The 20384-nt window shown below is 45.9% G+C and overlaps 1 protein-coding gene across 2 annotated transcripts in view; it reads right to left on the reverse strand.

Moving 5' to 3' along the window:
- Window positions 1–20384, reverse strand: part of SLC24A3 (solute carrier family 24 member 3) — a 488983-nt gene that overhangs the window by 135116 nt on the left and 333483 nt on the right. For both annotated transcript variants that reach the window (XM_058684774.1, XM_058684773.1), the window contains exons 4-6: window positions 4116–4190; window positions 636–720; window positions 158–261 (exon numbers count right to left, since the gene is read on the reverse strand). In XM_058684774.1, coding sequence (XP_058540757.1) covers window positions 158–261; window positions 636–720; window positions 4116–4190 — 264 coding nt within the window. The remainder of the gene's footprint in view (window positions 1–157; window positions 262–635; window positions 721–4115; window positions 4191–20384) is intronic.

Here is a 20384-nt window from a genome sequence, read left to right on the forward strand (position 1 = left end):
CAGTTCAAGTTGGGCCAGCCTCCTGGCATGAGACCCAACGTTACTGCTGCCCGAGACCACTGGCCCCTGTGTTGGTGGTGCTCCAGCAAGACAGGCCCGTGCCTCGCCTCCGTGCTGTCCCCTCCAACCCCATGCCACCTTCTGCTGTCAGTCTTACCTGCCCAGCAAAGAGCCCGCAGACACCAATGATGCACAGGATATTGAACACTGCAGAGCCCACGATGGTCCCAACTCCCACGTCACCCTTGGTGATGAAGACCCCTGAAAGAGACCTGATGTCAGCCTGGCTGTTGTGGCTGGTTCAATTCTGATGTGGGTGTGGGAGAGTTTTCAGAAGTGCTAGACTGTTCTCAGGGTCCACAGAAAATAGCCAAGCGGGGGAGAGAGTTTTAAAATCTGCATTAGGGACTCTTCCACAGGCCCATGGCCACAGGATCTGGGACACCTTCATGCAAAGTGAAAGCATCACTTCAAAAAAATAACAGCAAACACAGTGGGTGGGAAGGGGGTGTTCTGCTCCTTGGGGTCTTGAGATTCTTATCTCTTATTAGCCAACCCACTGGAAGGCTGTCTGTCCCCACAGCCCTTGTCCTTAAGAGAAGGCAGGGCTGAGATGTCCCTGGGTCATCACCTACCTATGACGGATGTGAACAGCTCTGGGGCCGAACTCCCTGCTGCCATGAACGTGGCTCCAGCTACATCTTCACTGAGGTGCAGGCGCTACAGAGGAGCAAGGAAAAAGCATAGATGAGTCGGGATTCCCCTGGGAACAGAGGCCACCAATGACTCCCAAGGTCTCAAGCTCAGGTCCTCCCATCCATCCTGAGCTTGGTTCTTCCTGCACATCCCCTGCTGGGCCACACCTCCTCTGGCCGTCCTCCTCAAGGGGACAGGATGAGGGAGGGGGCTGCATGTTTCTGTGAGTTAAAGGCTCTTGACAAGATCTAAGAATTTCTAACCTAGAAGCCCCCAATTCTGTGCAAGTAACAGGGGGTATAGGGTGGGCTGATGTGAGGTATGGTGGGCATCTGCCTCCTTTCTAAAGGGTATGCCACCCACCTCCCACCATGTTGCCAAGTATCCTTATTGCTTAAGAGATGGCCAAATCCACATTTTTATGCAAAAAAATTGATTTGTTTCAATACCATGCCTCTCTCGGGCTAAAATGAGGCTCATGGCAATCAGCTTGCAAGTCTTGATTCTAGAAGGATACAGCAGCTTTGGGGGTGGAGGGGTCACCCTCCTGAAACCCATCCTTCATCATTAATGCAGTCTTGAAGCCCTGAGGTAGGGAGAATGCGGGGTGGCGTTGAGGCTGGGTGGGAAGAATGATACCCTGCCAAGATGTCCTATACAATCACTGTCTGTTAATCCAAAAAGTGATTTGCAAGAAGACAAGAAAAATATATATTAGAGGCTGGTTTAGCCTTTCTGCATTCCATCATGACCCAGAATGTTAGCGCCTGGCTGTCAGTAAATAGCCAGTTCTCTCTTGGGTCCCAGCTAGGAGATGCTAGTCAGTCCCTCTTCGCACCGGCACGGACAGCTGCACTTCCCTGCTCAGCCATGGAGGGGCAGCATGGGCTCGGCCTAGGCCACTGGCTCCACTGGCCAGCAACAGGCTGCAGTAGGGGCCCTAATGGAGCACTGTGATCTGGAATCCTGGGGATCCCTCGCTCAGGACTGAACAGCTCCGCCGCACATGGGGTTCTGAGAAGAGTATAAGATGGAGGTACTGATACCTCAAGCTGAAAGGTGTGGCTGTGAGGGGTGCAGGTGAGTCCCCAAGGCAGGGAGTTCCGGAAGGTAACCCAACACAGAGCTCACGCCACGTGGTGGTCTGCCAAGACTGGCCATGAGGCTGAGCCTGGTACTGCTGTGTCCATTACAGCTCAGAGCCCCTGCTGGGGCATTAACTGTGGAGTCCACACCTTGAGCTCACCTCCGGTTCCTGTCTCTCTCATCCACTGAGTTTGCGTCTTCCTCCAGGTCTCCTTCCATCTCCCCCTCTTTTATCCCTAATTCACCTGGGCCCTGGCAACATCTCTCTGGATGCTTAGAATCATCAGCTAGGGGTGCGAGATCTTCTGCCTCTGGATGCCTCTATCCATCAAAAGCCTTCCCAGCTCCCTCCTGAGCCCTGGTAACTATTGATGCCCCAGCCTCACATTCCTCAGGATTCTCCATGTGCCAATTCCAGCCCTGGGTTCTCCTCTCTTGGTCCTGGGGCTCAGACTCTTCTTTGCACAAATCCTTCCTTGAAAGGTGTTGCCTCCAAATGTGAAAAATCCCTCCAAGGGCTGCTCCAGTACTGCTCCCTGCACAAGCCCTTTCCTGACCCCCGTGGCCCAATCAAGCTCCCCCTCCCCTTTCCTCTCTCTGTACTTTCCAACTTCCCAGCACTTCCTCCAGCACTCCCGGTTTGTATCACCCTGGAGCTGCTCTGCGCCCCACAGCCCGTGGATGGCAAGGACCATGCTGTATTTCATCTCATTTCCTTCCCCAGGGGGTGTGCTTGCCAGTGCTATGGATTTCATCTCTCCTGAGTAGAAAACATTCTGACAAGAATATGTACATTTCTAGAACAGGCTCTTAAATCTGCTGTAAAAAAAAAGTCAATGTGGGAAAGAGACTACTCTTCTGTGCATAATGAATAGAGCACCAAGCGGTGGTATTTCAGAGATCACAAATGACCCCAGTTACAGGTGCGCTTCCTCTCCTGCTACATAAGGTGACCTGTATTCCGGTTACATCACTTTGGACAAAGGACTTCCACACGTGCCCTCTGTCCATCTAAGATGCAACCTTATCATTTCCTTCTACTTCCACCAAATAAAGGAACCACTCCCAGGGCCCCTCCAGGGTTCCTGTGGAAAGATTCTCTTTTATTTATTTGTTTATTTGTTTATTTATTTATTTATTTATTTATTTATTCATTTATTCAGTACAAAAACCAAAGAGACTTTCAGGATGTAAAAGAAGCTACTTAAGTTATTGGTCTCGAAGTGTGGTTTCTGGACCAACAGCCTCAGCATCCACCTGGGAACTTAACAGAAATGCAACTTGTGTCCTCTGCTGCCCCCCTCCCCCCCCCCCCACCCTCCAAGAACTAATGAATCAGACACATGGGCGGGGAGGGAAGGGGAAGGATGACAAAGTCTGAGAACGACATGAAGAAACGAGTCCCAGATGGGAGGTGTGTCTGGGAGAGATCCTTTCTGAAAACAGGATTCTGAATTAAAAATAAAATAAAGTGGAAAGCTTCCAGATAAAGGAAACTACATTTCAGAACAGACAAGGAAATGAAAGAGGAGAGAGAATGAAAGTGTTCTAAATACGCTGAATATCTTCTGATGAACGGGATTTAACTTGGTCTTCAACCTGGTGTTCACTGGGCTGATTTCGAACAGAGTCCCTTTCCTTTTCTCTGTGGACAGTTCTTTCATCTTCTCGCTTTTTGGGTCTCTGCTTGGAGCATTTCTGTACATGTGCAGAGAGGAAGGGTCATGGAGGGGTGTAGATGAAGATTTAGCACACTATGAAGACCCCACAAGAGAGAGTCATGGGAGCAGAAGGAAACTGAGGAGAGGAAGATGAGGGGCACAGAGAAAGGAAGAGCAGGATTTAAAAGAGGAAAAGAAGGGGCACCTGGGTGGCTCAGCTGGTTAAGCGTCTGACTCTTGATTTCAGCTCAGGTCGTAATCTCACGGTTTGGGAGTTCAAGCCCTGTATCAGGCTCTGCTCTCTCTCTCTCCCTGCCCCTCCCATGCTTGCACTCTCTCTCTCTCTCAAAATAAATAAATATGCTTTAAAAAAGTGGAAAAGAAAACAGGCAAAGTCGAACCCAAATAGCACCATGAGTTGCCTCTAAAAGGAGCAGGGAGTGCTGGTCATTTGGGTTAAAGGCCAACTACGGGTCGGCACCCTGACATTTTAAGCAGGCTGTTGGAGCTTTTGGGCTAATACTGTTCATTGCTCAGAAGCATGCTGATGCCTGGTGTTCCCCACTCCAGGGGCGGGGGTGCCAGGAGGGCTTCCCAGGACCTTGTTGAAGGAGGCTGGAGCAACACTGTTAGATGACCCACTCAGACATGCTCAGAATACAGGGCACGTACCTCACAGATCTTTTCCAAGGAGGGGACAAAGAAGTCATCACACACAATGGCCAGTGCGTAAAACATGTACATGGCCTGGAAGAGAGGAAAAAAGGGGTTAAAGTCAGAGTCAAAGCAGAGCCACGGGGTGAGGGTCTGGACACCCTCTACATCAATAACACTCTCTGACATCATGGACTCAACATCTTACTCAAAGTACAAAAACTGTAGTGCTTGGGAGGCCCTCCATGATATCACCGCTCCTCTCTGACCTCATCATCTACCACTCTCTTCCTTGTCCACCAAATGTACTATGGATGACTGCCTCAGGGCCTTTGCACCTGCTGTTCCCTCTGCCCCAAACATACTTCCCTCAGATGACCTTGGCTCATTCCATCATGTCCTTCAAGTCCCTGGTTCAATGTCAACCTAAGCAAGAGGCCTTGGACTCCCCTCCCTCCCATTTCTCTCTATTCACCTTATCCTGATTTTTCATGATATATTGTATGTTAAATTAATTTGTTTATTGTCTATCTCCCTCACTAGAAGTCCACAAGGATATGAACTTTATCTGTCTTATTTGTCCCCAATACAGGGCACAGGGCCTGGCGCATAGCAGGTGCTCAAAAAATATATGTGCAATGAAGGAATAAACACATGAATACTTCTAACTGAGGTCATTCACTCTGCTGTTTCCTACAGGACAGGCTCCACAATCTTGCTTCCTGTCAGCAAAAAACAGGGAACACCCTGGAATTCTAACCTCCTGGGCATAAATCACCCATTTAACCCCAAGTTTCCTCTCTAATTGATGAAATTTTATTTGGATTCCATCATTGGTTGACCACCTAGCATCCATCCTCCACTCCTTTCTAATGGGACCCCAATTTCATCCCAATATCCACCATAACCCATGGGAAGGTGACCCCACCCTTTCCTCTAGGAGTAGAAATGACTGGCCAATCAGTGTGCAGTATTTCCCACTGATGGCTACTGGTTCAGAAGCGGACATGTGACCTGGGCTGATCCAATGAAATTGTAGGAAAGGTTTTATAGCCCTTGCCAGTGGCATCCATTTTTCACCCTCTGGTGCTGGTTATGGGCTGGGGGTCCTGGTTGCCCCCTGGCAGCCATATTGAGGGAAATGGGACTTGAAAGGAAGTTGACCCTGAGTCAACTTCATGGAATTACCAAGTTGTTGAGCATGTGGTACTAAAGCATACCTGCCTCCAGATTTTGTAATAGAGCATTTCGGCCAGTTTGATTTGGGAGTCTTCCTGTTACTTGCAGCCCAAAGCATCAAATGGGTATAGCTGCTCATCTTTCAAGTTCCAGCATCCTCAGCGTGACATGCTTTCATGTTTTGATCTCTCAACATCTTTTCCTTTTGAAAATTGCTCCACTGCACAGACCTTCAGTCGCACATTCCCCATACCCGTCAGCACAGGGCGCAGGCACGTGAGCCAGGCTAGCCACCAGGACACCCCATTCTCTGTCATGCAGTAGTGGGTGAGCAAAAGTTCTGCAAGGGGGCCAATGAGGGACTGACAGAGAAGCTGGAAGAGGAGGGCTCTCTGCTTATGAGATACAAACACTGCCCGAGTCCGGAGGCAGCTGCCATACAGAGGGAGCTTGCCAGAGAATGTAGTTCATACAGTAAGAAGCCCAACCAAGAGATGGGACAGACAGACTGACAAACACACACAGACACACGCACAAAATGGTGTTCAATGACACCCCATGAACTCTGGACCCAGCTCACCCCTGAAATCGAAGTGGACTTTCCAATTTCATGAACTAATAACATGCCTTTTACACTTATGATGACTTGAACGGGATTTCTGTCACTTACAGCTGTCCTTCATGAAGCTTTTTGTAGCAGTCCGAGCATGAAATGATCTCTCTGGCCTCTGACTCTTGGCTGTGGCACCAATTTAGCCATCCCGCCCCCTCTTTATGAACTCATTTTTCCTTTTCACACATAGGTGTTTGGGCTCTCCAACCAGACTGTAAGATTCTAAAAAACATCTTAACACTTGATTCTGTGGAATTATCAGACGAGTGAATGAAAACATTCATTCCAAAGTGCTGCCTATAATAAATTATCAAAACCCAACACAATATACCACAGGAGATGGGTTATATAAACCATGGTTCATCAATCGATGAAATCCTGTTAAAAGAGATGATTTAAGCCCACAGTTAATGACAAGAAAAGGCATTTACTATACACTGCTAAATGAGAAACATTATAAAATAATGCATACAATCTTTTCTGTTATTATCTATGAGTTAAGGCATACACACACACACATGCACACACTTGTGCAAGTATATTTGCATGTAAGCGTTTGTAACACCACACATTAAAGTAGTTTTTCCCTCTGTTGGTATGACTCTGTTTTTATAATTCCTATATATATTTTCTGATATGCCCACCTTGAATTTGTATTTCTTGTGTGAATTTTGTAGGTGGTGGAGATTTTAGAGCAAGGACTCTGTCTTATAGTTTTCTAATCTCCAAGGAGCCTGGGATGTCTGGCATGCAGAGACACCTTAAAAATAACTTTCATTGATTGGTCTATTCATAATCTGTACAAAATGATTTGTCTGTGGATTTGGGGGGAAGAAAATGTCAATTTTTACAAAATTAATGCTTTATTTACAGCTTGTGGATGAGTCAGAATATACACTCCCAAATTTCAGTGGACTCAAACCCCCTTTTGCTGTATGGCTTGGCTGATCCAATGATGCGCAAGCTTTATCAGTATCTTTGAAAGGACAGCCAAATGTAGTAATTGGAATACAGAATTGTACATTTGTGAATTAACCAAGATCTAAATAAACTGTCTATAGCTGCCATACTCAACTCACTGAAATAGCCAAGTCCATAAACCATCTTTCTAAGACTATGTTCCAATATTACGTATCGATCCTGTCGTGAGGCTAGAAACTTCATCTAACATATTGCAAATCAACACTTGGAATGGGTTGGGAAATGAATAGATCTTCCAGGCTCTCTGTGATTTCAAGGGTGATGGCTACTGAAAGCCACATTAGTTCTCATGCACAAGGCAGTGTGAGGCCCCTGCCTCAATCAGGCACCCTGTGTGGCAAGGCACCTCTGGACATCTGGAGGGGTCTGCCAGGCAATGGGGCTCCTTTCCAGCCACAGAGCACCTCCTGGCCTGCCACTTTGCTTACAAGAAATTCTGCTCTAATTCCTGTCATGTTACCCACTGGAAATCAGTTTCCCCCTGGAAAAGCAAACAAAATAGAGCAAGGTATTAGTGGGGGAAGGTTCTGTGCATGTAGCAGAGTAGGAAGGATAAGGAAATCAGTACCTTCTGCTCATTTTTGCTGTGAACCTAAAAATGCTCTAACAATGGATCTTCTATTACTACTACTACTAAGTTTCAAAAACTAAACAGAACAAAGGAACAAAACAAATGTATGAAGTCAACTTTTAGATGCAGGAAGCCTACTGATATTGATGGTACTATCAGTACAACTGGCCTGAATGTTTTAGAGTGAGGCATTTTTGTATTAATTTGGCCATTCCTATATTTCTAAAGGATATAATACTATAATTTGGGATACTGACTAATAATAATATTATTAATTTTTGCCACTATATGTTGGGCCAGGAACTCCAGGCACGCTCACTCCAGATACTTTACAGGGATTGTCTCACATAATTTCTCTAACTCCTGTGGGAGGCAGGGTGTTACTGGCCCCAGGTCCCAGATACCTCTAAGAGTACAGTAGCGAATCCAAGGACACACGGCTAGCAAATGGCAGGCCTTGGATGTGACCCCAGGACTCTCTGAGCCTTCCTGCCGAGGCCAGTTTCTCTCCACACAGAGGGCGTTCCTGAACTGCTGTCCAATCGACACCTTCTATGTTCACTTGGCCTACTAATAAGTTCACTTCTCCAACCACAAGAGAGAGAGGGACAGTTTCAGAATCCCAGCCAGCCACCTCTGGGGGTTGCCAGTCAGAGCCACTGATGTTCTTTGTTATTTATTTTTATTTTAGAAGTTCAATTCTGATTATATAAATATACCATTTACATAAATGTATCAATGTGATCAGCATGAACAGGAGTAACCCTAGTTACCTCTTTATTTTTAGTGGCTTCCCATTTTCCTCTATAAATAAATGAACCATCAACACTGCTACAGTGAACATCTTTACTCATATATCCCTTTGCATTTCTAGGACAGACTTCCAGATGTGGAATTGTTGGGTGACGTTCTTTTTCAGTATTATTTTTACAAGGTGCACTAAAAAATACAAGACAGACTTAACCCCTCAAAAATATTCAAGGTGATCCCTGGAATGGTGGATGTGTTGCGGCACACCCAGGAATCTGAGCCTCCGGCCTGGCTACAACAATCAGAACAAGCAACTGTGGGATGCTTTCCAGAAATGATGAGTGAGGGGTGTCTGCAGAGGAGAGGAGAGGAGAGGAGGGGTCTGTTTCAGTTTCAACTCCAAGCTCACAACCACGGGGCCTTCACTTCCCTTGGAACTTATCAGGTCCCTCCCTGTGGGAATCTGTACGTTGGCACTGATTATGTGCTGCCTGGACCGTGAGCCACGTTTTAAGTCCATGTACCTGGCTGCTCTTCTTTTTCAGGGCAGCAACTATGCTCTTCCCACATTCATATCCACCCAGTCTCAGGGCGGGCTTGCACAGAATGAGGGAACTGGTTTATATGAAATGAATGAGTCCAAGCAGGAGGTACCCAGAGAGTAGCTGGTGTCCCCTTTAGAAAGAGAGGTAGCCTGGAGCCTTGGAGGAAGCTCAGGATGGAGTAAAGGACCTCGCATCAAATCCCACACTTGACACTTCCAAGTTGTGGTGACCTTGAGTGACTCTCCTTACCTCACATAGCCTTCAACATGAGACCAATCACACCATCCGCTTGAGTTAACTTATGAGAGGGAGTACTGTGGGGGGTACACAGACACAGAGGAGCAAAGGGGCTTGGGCGTGACCAAGCACCTCATGTGACAACAATAATGCTGTGAGATTGTGCCCCAGCAGGCCTGCTGGAGGACAAGAGACATGCAGAGCAGGGTCAGGAGGACAAGGGGCATGTGGAGCAGAGCCAAGTCACCCTCGTCCTAGAAGAGGCTGCCAGGTATCAGTTGACAAGCAGCTAACCCCAGACATGGGTCAACTGATCCCCAGTGTTCAGCTGAACCCAAAAGACCCAGAAGGTAAAGAAATGTGTACTGTTGTATGTCACCGAGGTTTTAATTGTTGTTTTTTAAGTAGGCTCCACACCCAATGTGGGGCTTGAACTCATGACCCTGAGATCAAAAATCGCATGATCTACCAACTGAGCCAGCCAGGGGCCCCTGTTGCTGAGGTTTTCGGGCCATTTGTTATACAGCATCATTAGGGCAACAGGCAACAGATACAGCCAAGATGATACAAACAGCCATGGTGAAAACAACAATAATGAGAAGTAACTTCCAAGTTCTGAGTGACAATATACGCAGCTTTTCTAGTCTCCTTGGAACTAGCCATGATCCTATGACACAGCTCGGACCAATGAGAAGAAGGCACGGATGCAACAAAGTGACCCTTTTTTTTTTTCTAGCTCTCAACTTGGATGTAGTGTCTGGGGCAGCAGCAGCCATCATATGACCATGAGACAACAAGCAAGAAGATACACAGCAGCACACACGGGATGGCAGAGCTCTGAGGATGCCATTCGCAGGCTGATCCTATGTCAGGAATCATCTTTCTCTGTGCCGCTTCTTGGGTGAGAAAATGAAAAATGAACCCCCATTTGCCTCTATGGCCATTAGTCAGGTTTCCCCCACTGGTGGCCACAAGCCTCCCTATCTGATTATGGGAGGAGATATTCATTCTGCCAGGCGAGGCTAGCGAAGGGGGCCAGAGAAGTCTTCACAGAGGAAGTGGCCACTAAACTGGGATTCTGGAAGATAAATACCATCTCATCAGGTGGTTTCAAAGGCTGACTGGGACTAATAAAACCAGAGAAACGCTGGCCATAGTAAACTGTGAAGCACCTAAGGTAACAGGAAATCACCGTGGCCTGTGGCTTAATGGAGGTGAACAGGCTCTAGCTGAAATGTCAATATACATAAGAGCTTCTGAATTGTGAGGGCACATGTCTCTGAACAGTGCGACATTAACCCTGCTGCTTTATGTGGCATCTACAGTCAGCGGTTTTCACAGACAATTTCCTTTTACTACATCATCTGCTCTCACGTCGCTGTCTTTAATTTCAGTGAAGGTGGTGCTGGACAATCAATTCCTAAGGAAGATCTATAGAACTCTGGCCTTGGTGGAAATTGTTCTAAACCTCCCGGGGAATATGGTTTGAATATTAACCAAAAAAAGATTTCCTTTTCCCTTCTCTGTATTTTTCATAGTTTCAAGTGATAGTTTCTTCAAGTAAACTTGGAAAATACAACAACAACAATTGTATTTCTTTTAAAAATCCGCCCCCCCATCACAGCTTGAATGTAATGGCCCCATGATGTCTTGGTGGGACTGACGTACATGGTCACTTCTGGGTTCTGTCACCACCACAGTTGTAATTCTCCTGGAAATACTCACTCTCCCTAGTGACTAGAGAGGGAGACTCTGAGCTTCCAGCCAGACTAGGGTTCTGCATAAGAGGATTTGGGGGGGAGGGCATCAGGGAAGAGGAATGAAGCAGGTGACTATGTGCCCCCTGGTCTTATATTCTTTAGGCCTTATTAATTTAGAACACCCCATAGTGTCTTGAACATCAGAATCTGCCTCGATTTGTTTGAAGAGCATTGATTTACCCTTACACAAAGTGGTCAAGAAGTGCTAGGGCAATATCACGCCCTGGGCGCCCTCTCGCAATGGCTGATGGGAGCTGGTGTATCTGTACCCCAACTCCCCTGCCCCTGGAATGGAGAAACCATTCTGTCTCCCTGGGCTCCCCAGGTGACTAAGCTTCAGGTGCCCACCCTGTTGCAAGCTTGATGACCCATCTTTTATTAGTGATCCTCCCTTCTCCGCCCCACTTCCTACTGCACTACTGATGTTTCTCTTTGCCCCTGGATAACAACTTGCATTCCAACCCTGGTCTCAGAGTCTGCTTCTGGCAGAGCCTGAATTAAACCAAGAATGAAGGGGGTTAAGGAAGATCATGAAAAGAATGAAATGCAGTTTGCAGTCAAGACGGGCCACTCACAGAAACAACTGTTTTCTAACAATCCAGAGGGACTAGTGTAAAGGCATGCAATTCAAAGACATCCATCTCAAATAAACACATTGCCAGCTACACAACTAGATAAGGGGCCAGGCTGCCCCACCCATGAAGTTCCGACTTTAGAAAGCTCTGGATGACCTACATGACTTACTGCATGAGGGACTCTGCTTCTCTCTTCCCACATCCTAATTCCCGCTCTTATGCTTTGAATTCACCAATAGAGAGTAGGCCTGTGAAACTCTAGGCATCCCATCCTCAACACCAACGAAGACAGGGCCCCAGGTGTGTGCTCCCTCACCATGCCCCTCACTGTGTGGCTCTGGTATACCATGGACCCTCCAGAACCTCTAAGTGATAAAATCTTAGTTTTCCAAAGTTCCCTGATGGTTGTTGCCATCCCTGAGGGATGTTTTACATTCATAATAAGACCCACAAGGGTCATAAGAGACTCTTAAATATGGAGAACAAACAGAGGATTACTGGAGGGGTTGTGGGAGGGGGGATGGGCTAAATGGGTAAGGGGCATTAAGGAATTTACTCCTGAAATCATTGTTGCACTAAATGCTAACTAACTAGGATGTAAATTAAAAAAAAATAAATTAAATAAAAATTAAGAAGAAAAAAGCCCCACAAGGGCCAGTTCGGTCACAACACTGGCTCCCGCTGGGGAAATGTCTGTGAGGGCTTCCCACAGGTACCTGGGGACCAGGTGCTGCCCCAGGCACTCCTAGAGGACAGAATCACTGTCTGTAGGTTGAGATCAACACAAAACAGGGACTCTATCTGAGTCCCACCCTCAGGGTCATTTTGTCAGTTGGCACCGTGAAGGTCTTTGAAACCACTGTCAACTGAAAAGGGTGAAGGTCTTTGAAACCACTGCCAACTGAAAAGGTTTCTCTTGCAGGAACTCAAATGCTAAAGGAAATGCGAATGTTAATGTACCTGCTCCATTAGCATACATCCTATAATTATGTTACTTGAATTTCATGATGGCCAAATAGCTGATCAGTGTTCTTGGAGGTCATCGCACTGGGGTGACTACTTTGGAGCTTTGGGAATGAGACATTTGCCATCTCAGGAGAAAGATTTCAGTGGGAAAAGAACCATTGTTTCCCTGTGTGTTCTTCTCTCTCTCTCTCTCTCCCCATCCCTGTTACCCCAGAAGCCTCTCCCATGGTATCCACTCTGAGAGACTGGTTCCTAGGTCCCTAAGGAAGTCACTTATTTCTTTTGGTTGTCAGTTTCTCAAAAAAGTGGGGGTAATAACTGCCATTTCCCCTCAATATTTGTTAAGGGAAAGTTCTAGGGGCAGGTGTATGCCCCGGTGGGGGCATATGCACACGTGGGCCTTAGAGGAATCTCACTGGGTACCAGACACACATTCTTCAATGACCTCACAATGGTACAAGATGGGACATTGGGTTTAATCCAGCATCACTGGTGGGAACCAAGTTCAGTAACTTGGGTCAGATTACACAGTTAGTAGGTGCCGGAGGCAGGATTTAAACCCAGGGACCTGCCTCCTGAGTCCACGCTCCTAACTACCATGTCACGTGGCATCTCAGGAAGAGAGGTCTCTTCATGTAAGGAACTTCCTGCCCTTTACATAAGGAACATTTACTCCTCTAACCTGTGCCAGGTCTCAAATCCCCTTCTATGGAGACCTCCTGTAAAACAGGGGTTCTTAAACTGCGGTGTCTGAACCTCTCACCCCCCCGCCCCCAGATAGTACTCAGAACAACTCAGCAATTTATCTGGATGAGAACAAATCGCATCTTTGTTTTTACTAGTCTCTGAATGAAATTCAGCATTTCCTTCCACTAAGAATACAGGCAATAAGCCACAGCAGCACTGGCAAGACCTGGGAATATGGCCCTGGTAGAAATCACAGACCTTTCATATCACATCACCCGCATTGCAGAGACCACATACATGTTTGTTACTGCTTCAAAATAGATAGTTATCAGACCTGATGCTGGATCCTGTATTTAATATATTAACAAAGAATCACTCAGGTTTCTAAATTGCTGTGTGCTTTAAAGTGTACCAGTATCATCTGGGAAATGCATACAAAATGAGGTTCCCCCAGTCCCACATCCAGAAGATCCTCTTAGCAGGCCCCTGGGTTCGGGCCTAAGGACCTGCATTTCTAATCAGCACCTGAAACAGGTGGTCCAGGTGTCCCCTGGTCTGTTTCTATGGGCCCCTAGTTGGACACCTTGAGAGTGAGTCCAGAATAGTGTCCAGAATAGTCTAGAATAGTGAGGAGGCTTGGTGCCTCTGTCAGGGTTTGAGCAGCAAACAGAAGGCCACTCAAAAGGGTTTAACCAGAGAGAACTCTTTTTTTAACTGCAGAGAGTCTGATGAAGGGCTTCCCTGTAGTAGTACAGGCAGGGCAAGGGAACCAACAGAGAACGTAATGCACCCAGAGCCTAGCAACTCGAGAAGCTGTTCCCTCGTGGTGGCCTGAAGGTACAAAAGGAGGGGACCGAGTTGCTGCAGCCTCGTGAGTGGGGATGAGGCTCCTCACAGGGTGGAGGAAAGCAGCACTAGCCAGAGCCTGGAAAGCCAGGAGGGAGCAGAGAGGAAATGCCCGGACCTCTCTCCTGTCCCTCCCCAAAGGCACGGAATCTGGGAGATAAGGTCCTTAGAGGCTGGTCTTCTGGAGTCCAGAGTGGGGTAGAGAGAAGTAGACAAAGAAAATGGGGGTGCAGACAGAGAGTGATCACCCAGGAAAAATGGGGACGGATGGAAAGGAGAAAGGGGAGCAACAAAGGGAGACGGTAGCCAGAGGAGAAGAAGGAAGTGAAAAGGGGACAAAAACAGGTTCTCTTAAAGCCAACCATGTTCTCTTAAAGCACTTCATCCATGAAGACATCAGCCTTTTGTTGCTCCCTTCCCCTGCTGGGAATTTAGGAAGGCTCACAATAAAAACATATACAATAAAACAATGGTACACACAAATAAGTAAAAGGCATCAGGACATAAGACAAATAAAAATGCAAGTAAGAAGTCATGATCAGGAAGAAAGAGAACACATATATAGTGCCATGAACTTTTTACCCCCCAGAGACACCCAGAATTGTAGGAGGACTGGAGGTCAGGCACATTCTAGCTGGCTAGGTCTGGACCCCCATGGGGGCTCCCTGACACACCCTTTTCTGGGGTCATAGGCTGAACTGTTCCCTCGGGCTTGGGGACCACTCCCATCTCTAAGTAAGCCTTTTTTTTTTTTTTTTCTTTTTCTCAACTAAGAAGAGAGCAAACCTGATTGGGGGAGCAGAAGGGCCAAGTTCTCTGAAAGGGGATGGATCATTCTTTCTCCTCTATCTCTATAGATGTATAATACATATTACTTATATTTGATATTTAAAAATTTAATTTTAACTTTTTTATTGTGGTAAAATATACACAACACAATGTTTACCATTTTAACCATTTTCAAAGTGTATAGTTTAAAGCCATTAACAATACATACACTCATGGAGTGCCTGGGTGGCTTAGTCGGTTGGCTCGGGTCATGATCTCATGGTTTGTGGGTTCAAGCCCCATGTCAGGCTCTGTGCTGACAGTGTAGAGCCTACCTGTATTCTCTCTCTCTCTCTCTCTCTCTCTCTCTCTCTCTCTCTCGATAAATAAACTTAAAAAAAGAATATTCACATTCAAATTCAGATTGTTGTACAACCATTACCACCATCCATTCGAGAACTTTTTTGTCTTCCCAAACTGAACTCTGTACCCGTTAAACAGTAACTCTTCATTTCCCACCCCCACCCCCACCCCCAGGCCCTGGAAACTACCATTCTATTTTCTGTCTCTATCAATTTGACTACTGTAGGTACCTCATCTAAGTGGACTAAGTATTTGTCCTTTTGTGACTGGCCTATTTCATTCAGCATAATGTACTCAAAGTTCATCCATGTTGTAGCAGGTGTCAGAATTTCTTTCCTTAAGGGGTGCCTGGGTGTCTCAGTTGGTTGAGTGTCCAACTTTGGCTCAGATCATGATCTCATGGCTTATGAGTTGGAGACCCGCGTTGGGCTCTGCACTGACAGCTCAGAGCCTGAAGCCTGCTTCAGATTCTGTGTCTCCTCTCTCTCTGCCCCTCCCCTGCTTGTGTGCTCCCTCTCTCTCTCTCTCTCTCTAAAATAAATAAATATTAAAAAAAGAATTTCTTTCCTTAAAAGCTGAAGAATATTCCATTGTGTACGTATGTATGTATGTATGTATATCTATCATATTTTGTTTATCCATCAGTGGACATTTAGGTTACTTCTACCTTTTGGCTATTTTGAGTGATGCTGCTACAAACACAGGTGTATAATTGTCTATTCAAGCCACAGCTTTCAGGTTTTTTTGGGTAAATACCCAGTAACGCAACTGCTGGATCATATGGTAATTCTCTGTTTAACTTTTTGAGGAACCTCCGTATTGTTTTCCACAGCAGCTACACCATTTTACATTCCCACCAACACTGCACAAGGGATCCCATTTCTTTACATCCTCACCAGCACTTGTTATTTTCTGGGGTATTTTTTGTTTGTTCTATTTTGTTTTTTGACAGCAGCCATCTGAATGTGTGTGAGGTGGTATGCACAAGACACAGTTTTGGGTTTTGTTTGTATGTTCATTTCTGGCGAAAAAGTAAATAAAATCTCCCTGGAGCCCTGCAGTCAGGACAGGAGGCAACTGTGAACGGAAGATGACAAATGTTTCCTTATTCCCTTGTAACCCTTTCCCCCAGCACACACACAAACTCCATAAAGCCCATTAGTTCTTTCCAAAGAAAGAGCCTCATTTGCACAATCATGAAGGATAATTTCCCTACGTCTATATGGACTTCCTTTCCAAATACTTCCTTTTCAAAGTCTTACCCAGAAGTCTTTGTTTAGCTTAGACAAGAACAGGCATGAAGTCAGGGCTGAGGGAAATGGCAGTGAAGGAAGGGGCAGATGCAGTGAGTGATGATGAGTTTGAGCATCTTGGTGTTGTCAGAGGCTGCTGCCTGGCACCATGGCCTCAACTGCCCACAGGGGCCCACAAGATGTAGGAATAAGTAGATGAGGTAGGGTCTGTGGCTTGCTGGACAGTAGAGTTCTATCTCAGGTGGACAGCCTGTGCTCTGCCTTGGCTAATGCTCCTTGAGGATATGTGCTCAGTGTGGCCAGAGATTCCGATTTTCTAAGAGTGAAACTATGAATCTGGACTTTAGGTAAAAATCTCCTGGTTTTGAGTAATGGAAACTAATGTAGTCACTCTGGCCTCACTGCCTACTCTCTCCCTTGCTGATTCTGCTCCAGGCATACTGGCCTCCTAGCTCTTGCATAAATAAACCTAGGCGGCTCTGAGTCAAGGCCCTTGCATTGGCTGGCCATTCTCTCCTCAGACATTCACGTGACTCCTTCCCTCACTTCCTTCATTCTTTGCTCAGATATCACCCTCTTGGAACCCACCTTAACCCTACAACATGCCTCTCCAGCACCTCCCGTCTTCACCCTCCAAACTCTGTTCCACTATTTCTTTTTCCATTGTATGGATTATCTTCTAGCATGCCAAACAATTTACTTATTATGTTTATTTTACTGCCTGCCTCCTTCCTTAGAATATAGGCTCCATGAAGATAGGGGTCTCTGCCTGTCTCATCCTCTGATGTATTCTAAGTGCCTAGAATAGGGCTGGCACATAGTACATGCTCAATTAGGTACTGAATGAATGAATGATTGAATTCAACAATTGTAAAGCACTGAGCTGACCAAATTCAACTGTCAATAGTGAGAATGGTGATCTCAGGTCAGGTCCAACTGTCCATTTCTTTGATCAGGAAAATAATTCCCTGGGCAGTTAAATAACTTTTCTGCAGTTGCCCCGCCATGATGGTCTGGCTTGTTCTGAAACTCCCGGCACTGGCCCAGTGGTCCAGGGTTCTTCCCACAGCATCATGCTCAAACTCAAGGTTCCCATCAGGGCTCAGATGAGGATGTATGACTCTTGTCCCTTAGGTCTTTCCTCATGTGGAAATCTAAGATAATAGGCACCATCTTTCCACCTTCTTTCCAGTTTCTTCCAGTAGACAGAAACTAACTACCTGGTGGCTGAATGAACCCATATGTGAACTTTAAGAGCCCCACACCAAGGTGCCCCCCCATACCTCCAGCCGAGAGTCTGTGCTGATGACAATACCAACAACATCCAGATGGCACACCAGGGCAGAGGTTTGGGACAGTTTTGTTCACTTTTGTAGCCCCTCTCTTACATCAGTGCCTGACACTCTTTCTGAGATATTTCTTGGAGGAATGCATCAATGAATGAATGAGCTCTTTCTATGGACTGACCCTAGGCTCAGTGTGTAAAATGCATTAGCTCATTTCACCCTCCCAATAACCCACATACAGAAGTTGGCCCTATAGTATTTCTATTTTATAGAAGAGGAAACTGGGGTCTGGAGGGAATAAGAAACACATCTTATTAGCAGAGACGGTAATCACTCAAATCTATTGCTGTGTGACATCAAAGCTCCTAATCTTCATCACATGGCCTCCACTCCCAGTGGACTCCAGGAAGTAAGGATGGAAAATTCCCTACCTGCCTGGTAGCCATTCTATCCATTTAAACATGAAACTTAGTATTAAAGAGTAATCTTCCCCCAGGTAATATCAACCAGTCCAAAGGAAAGGGTTCCTGGATATTGGCTGTGTTCACCAAAAGAAGACCCTCAGGGGAGAATTCATATACAATGGGAGACTGATAAGGTAGTAGAGGATCCATGGACAAGGAAGGAGAAGAAACCAAGGGAAGGTGTGATGCCAGATGACACCTACTCTCAGCCTCATCCTGCACAGAACTCTGGAGTAGAGGCTGCCCCACAGACTTGGTCTTCCCTTAAAACAAAGGATCTGGGCATCCATACTACTGTACCAACCAGTCATTGTGGCTATTTGCCACCCCAGAGAATATCAGGCACTTGCTACTCAGGCACTTGCTACTCAGCACACCCTGGTGAAGTAGGCCTAGCAGCCCAAGATCTTAAAAGGTCACAGGGGTGAACCATGAGAAGCTCATGTGTGATCCATGAGACCCAAAGGCCACAAACTTATAAAGAGGACTCAGGTTGATCTGATGGGAGTACCACCACGTCTGCTAAATGTGTGAGCAAAGTATTTGGTATTAAAGCTAAACACAGAGCTATTCACTAGATTGTATCAGAGCTTAGAGCAAGGACACCTAACCTACATTTTAGACAGTGAGGAGAAGGTTATGGGAAGACTCTCTGGAGTTGACGATTACATCATGTCCGAAAAGCCAAGCAAAGAAGTCAGGAAAGAAGTGGCTAGACAAGGGAACAGCATGAATAAAAGCATGGTGTCACAAATAAACACAGTTTGCTTTAAAAACGACAAATTATTCACTATTGCTGGAGTGTAGATTGTGGGTGAGAAAGCAGATGAAGAGGCTGTAGAAATGGGCAAAGGGCAGTTTGGGGAGGTTCTGGTACTCTGGGCTGATATTTGCATGCATAAATGCAGACTGTCTGCCTTAAACAGGAATCACTGTTGACTCCATTAGCTGAACACTATAATGATTAAAGTGGCTTTGATGATGGTGATAATAGTAGTAACAGTGATTATGATGTGATCATGGCAGGGACAATAATAATTATGGTGATAATAGTGACTGTGAAGATAATATTGATGGTCAGAGTGGTGGTGATGGTGGTGGTGATGGTGATGACGATATGGTGATGGTGTCTTGGAGAGGTAGTGATTTGATAATGTGATGATGATGACAGTGGTGGTACGGATAGTGACTGTGATACTGATGGTGATGGTAAGGACGATGATGGTGACAGTGGTGATGGTGGTGGTGGTAATGTTGATGACGGTGATGCTGCTGCTGCTGATGGTGGTGGTGGTGATGGTAATGATGATGAAGATGGTGATGATGATGTCAGTGATGGTGGTGGTGATGAATGATGATGATGGTGATAATGATGGTGATGGTGGTGGTGATGGTAATGATGATAATAAAGACAATGATGGTGGCGGTGATGAATGATGGTGATGGTGATAATGATGGTGATGGTGGTGGTGATGGTAATGATGATAATAAAGACAATGATGGTGGCGGTGATGAATGATGGTGATGGTGATAATGATGGTGATGGTGGTGGTGATGGTAATGATGATAATAAAGACAATGATGGTGGTGGTGATGAATGATGGTGATGGTGATAATGATGGTGATGGTGGTGGTGATGGTAATGATGATAATAAAGACAATGATGGTGGTGGTGATGAATGATGGTGATGGTGATAATGATGATGATAATGATGGTGATGGTGGTGGTGATGGTAATGATGATAATAAAGACAATGATGGTGGTGGTGATGAATGATGGTGATGGTGATAATGATGGTGATGGTGGTGGTGATGGTAATGATGATAATAAAGACAATGATGGTGGCGGTGATGAATGATGGTGATGGTGATCGTCATGGTGGTGATAATGATTTGACCATGTGGTGATGATGATGACAGTGGTGGTGATGATAGTGACTGTGATATGATGATGACAGAGACAATGGTGATGATGACGGTAATGAAGAGACAGACAATGGTGATAATTATGACTGCTGACATTTATTGAAAATTGACCATGGGCCTAGAACTGCTTTAAAGCTTAATCTCTAAGCTACACCATGAAATGGAAACTCTTGTCACCCCCACTTTTCAGACAAGAAAACTGAGGCAGAGAGAATATAAGCCCAAGATCACAAAGGCAGTCCATGACTGAAAATGGACTTCAGCTGCATTTATTTGTAGGAGTCCAATCCTAGCTGGAACTCATGGCTGTAACTCCAATTGCTTTCAGCAGCAGGAGGAGTGGTCTGAAGGCTCAGAATGCCCACTGGCTTGAAGATTTCTCAAGATCTTTCTTTCTTCCTTATTTCCTCCCTTTCTTCCTTTCCCATTTCTCAGTGACACCCCCACCCCACCCCTCCCTACTAAACACTAGTGGTACACTCTGTGGGAGTTCTCCAATCTCATGCAGACTCTGGTT

The sequence above is a fragment of the Neofelis nebulosa genome, chromosome 9 (assembly GCF_028018385.1).
Source record: "Neofelis nebulosa isolate mNeoNeb1 chromosome 9, mNeoNeb1.pri, whole genome shotgun sequence".
In the NCBI taxonomy this organism is placed as follows: domain Eukaryota; kingdom Metazoa; phylum Chordata; class Mammalia; order Carnivora; family Felidae; genus Neofelis; species Neofelis nebulosa.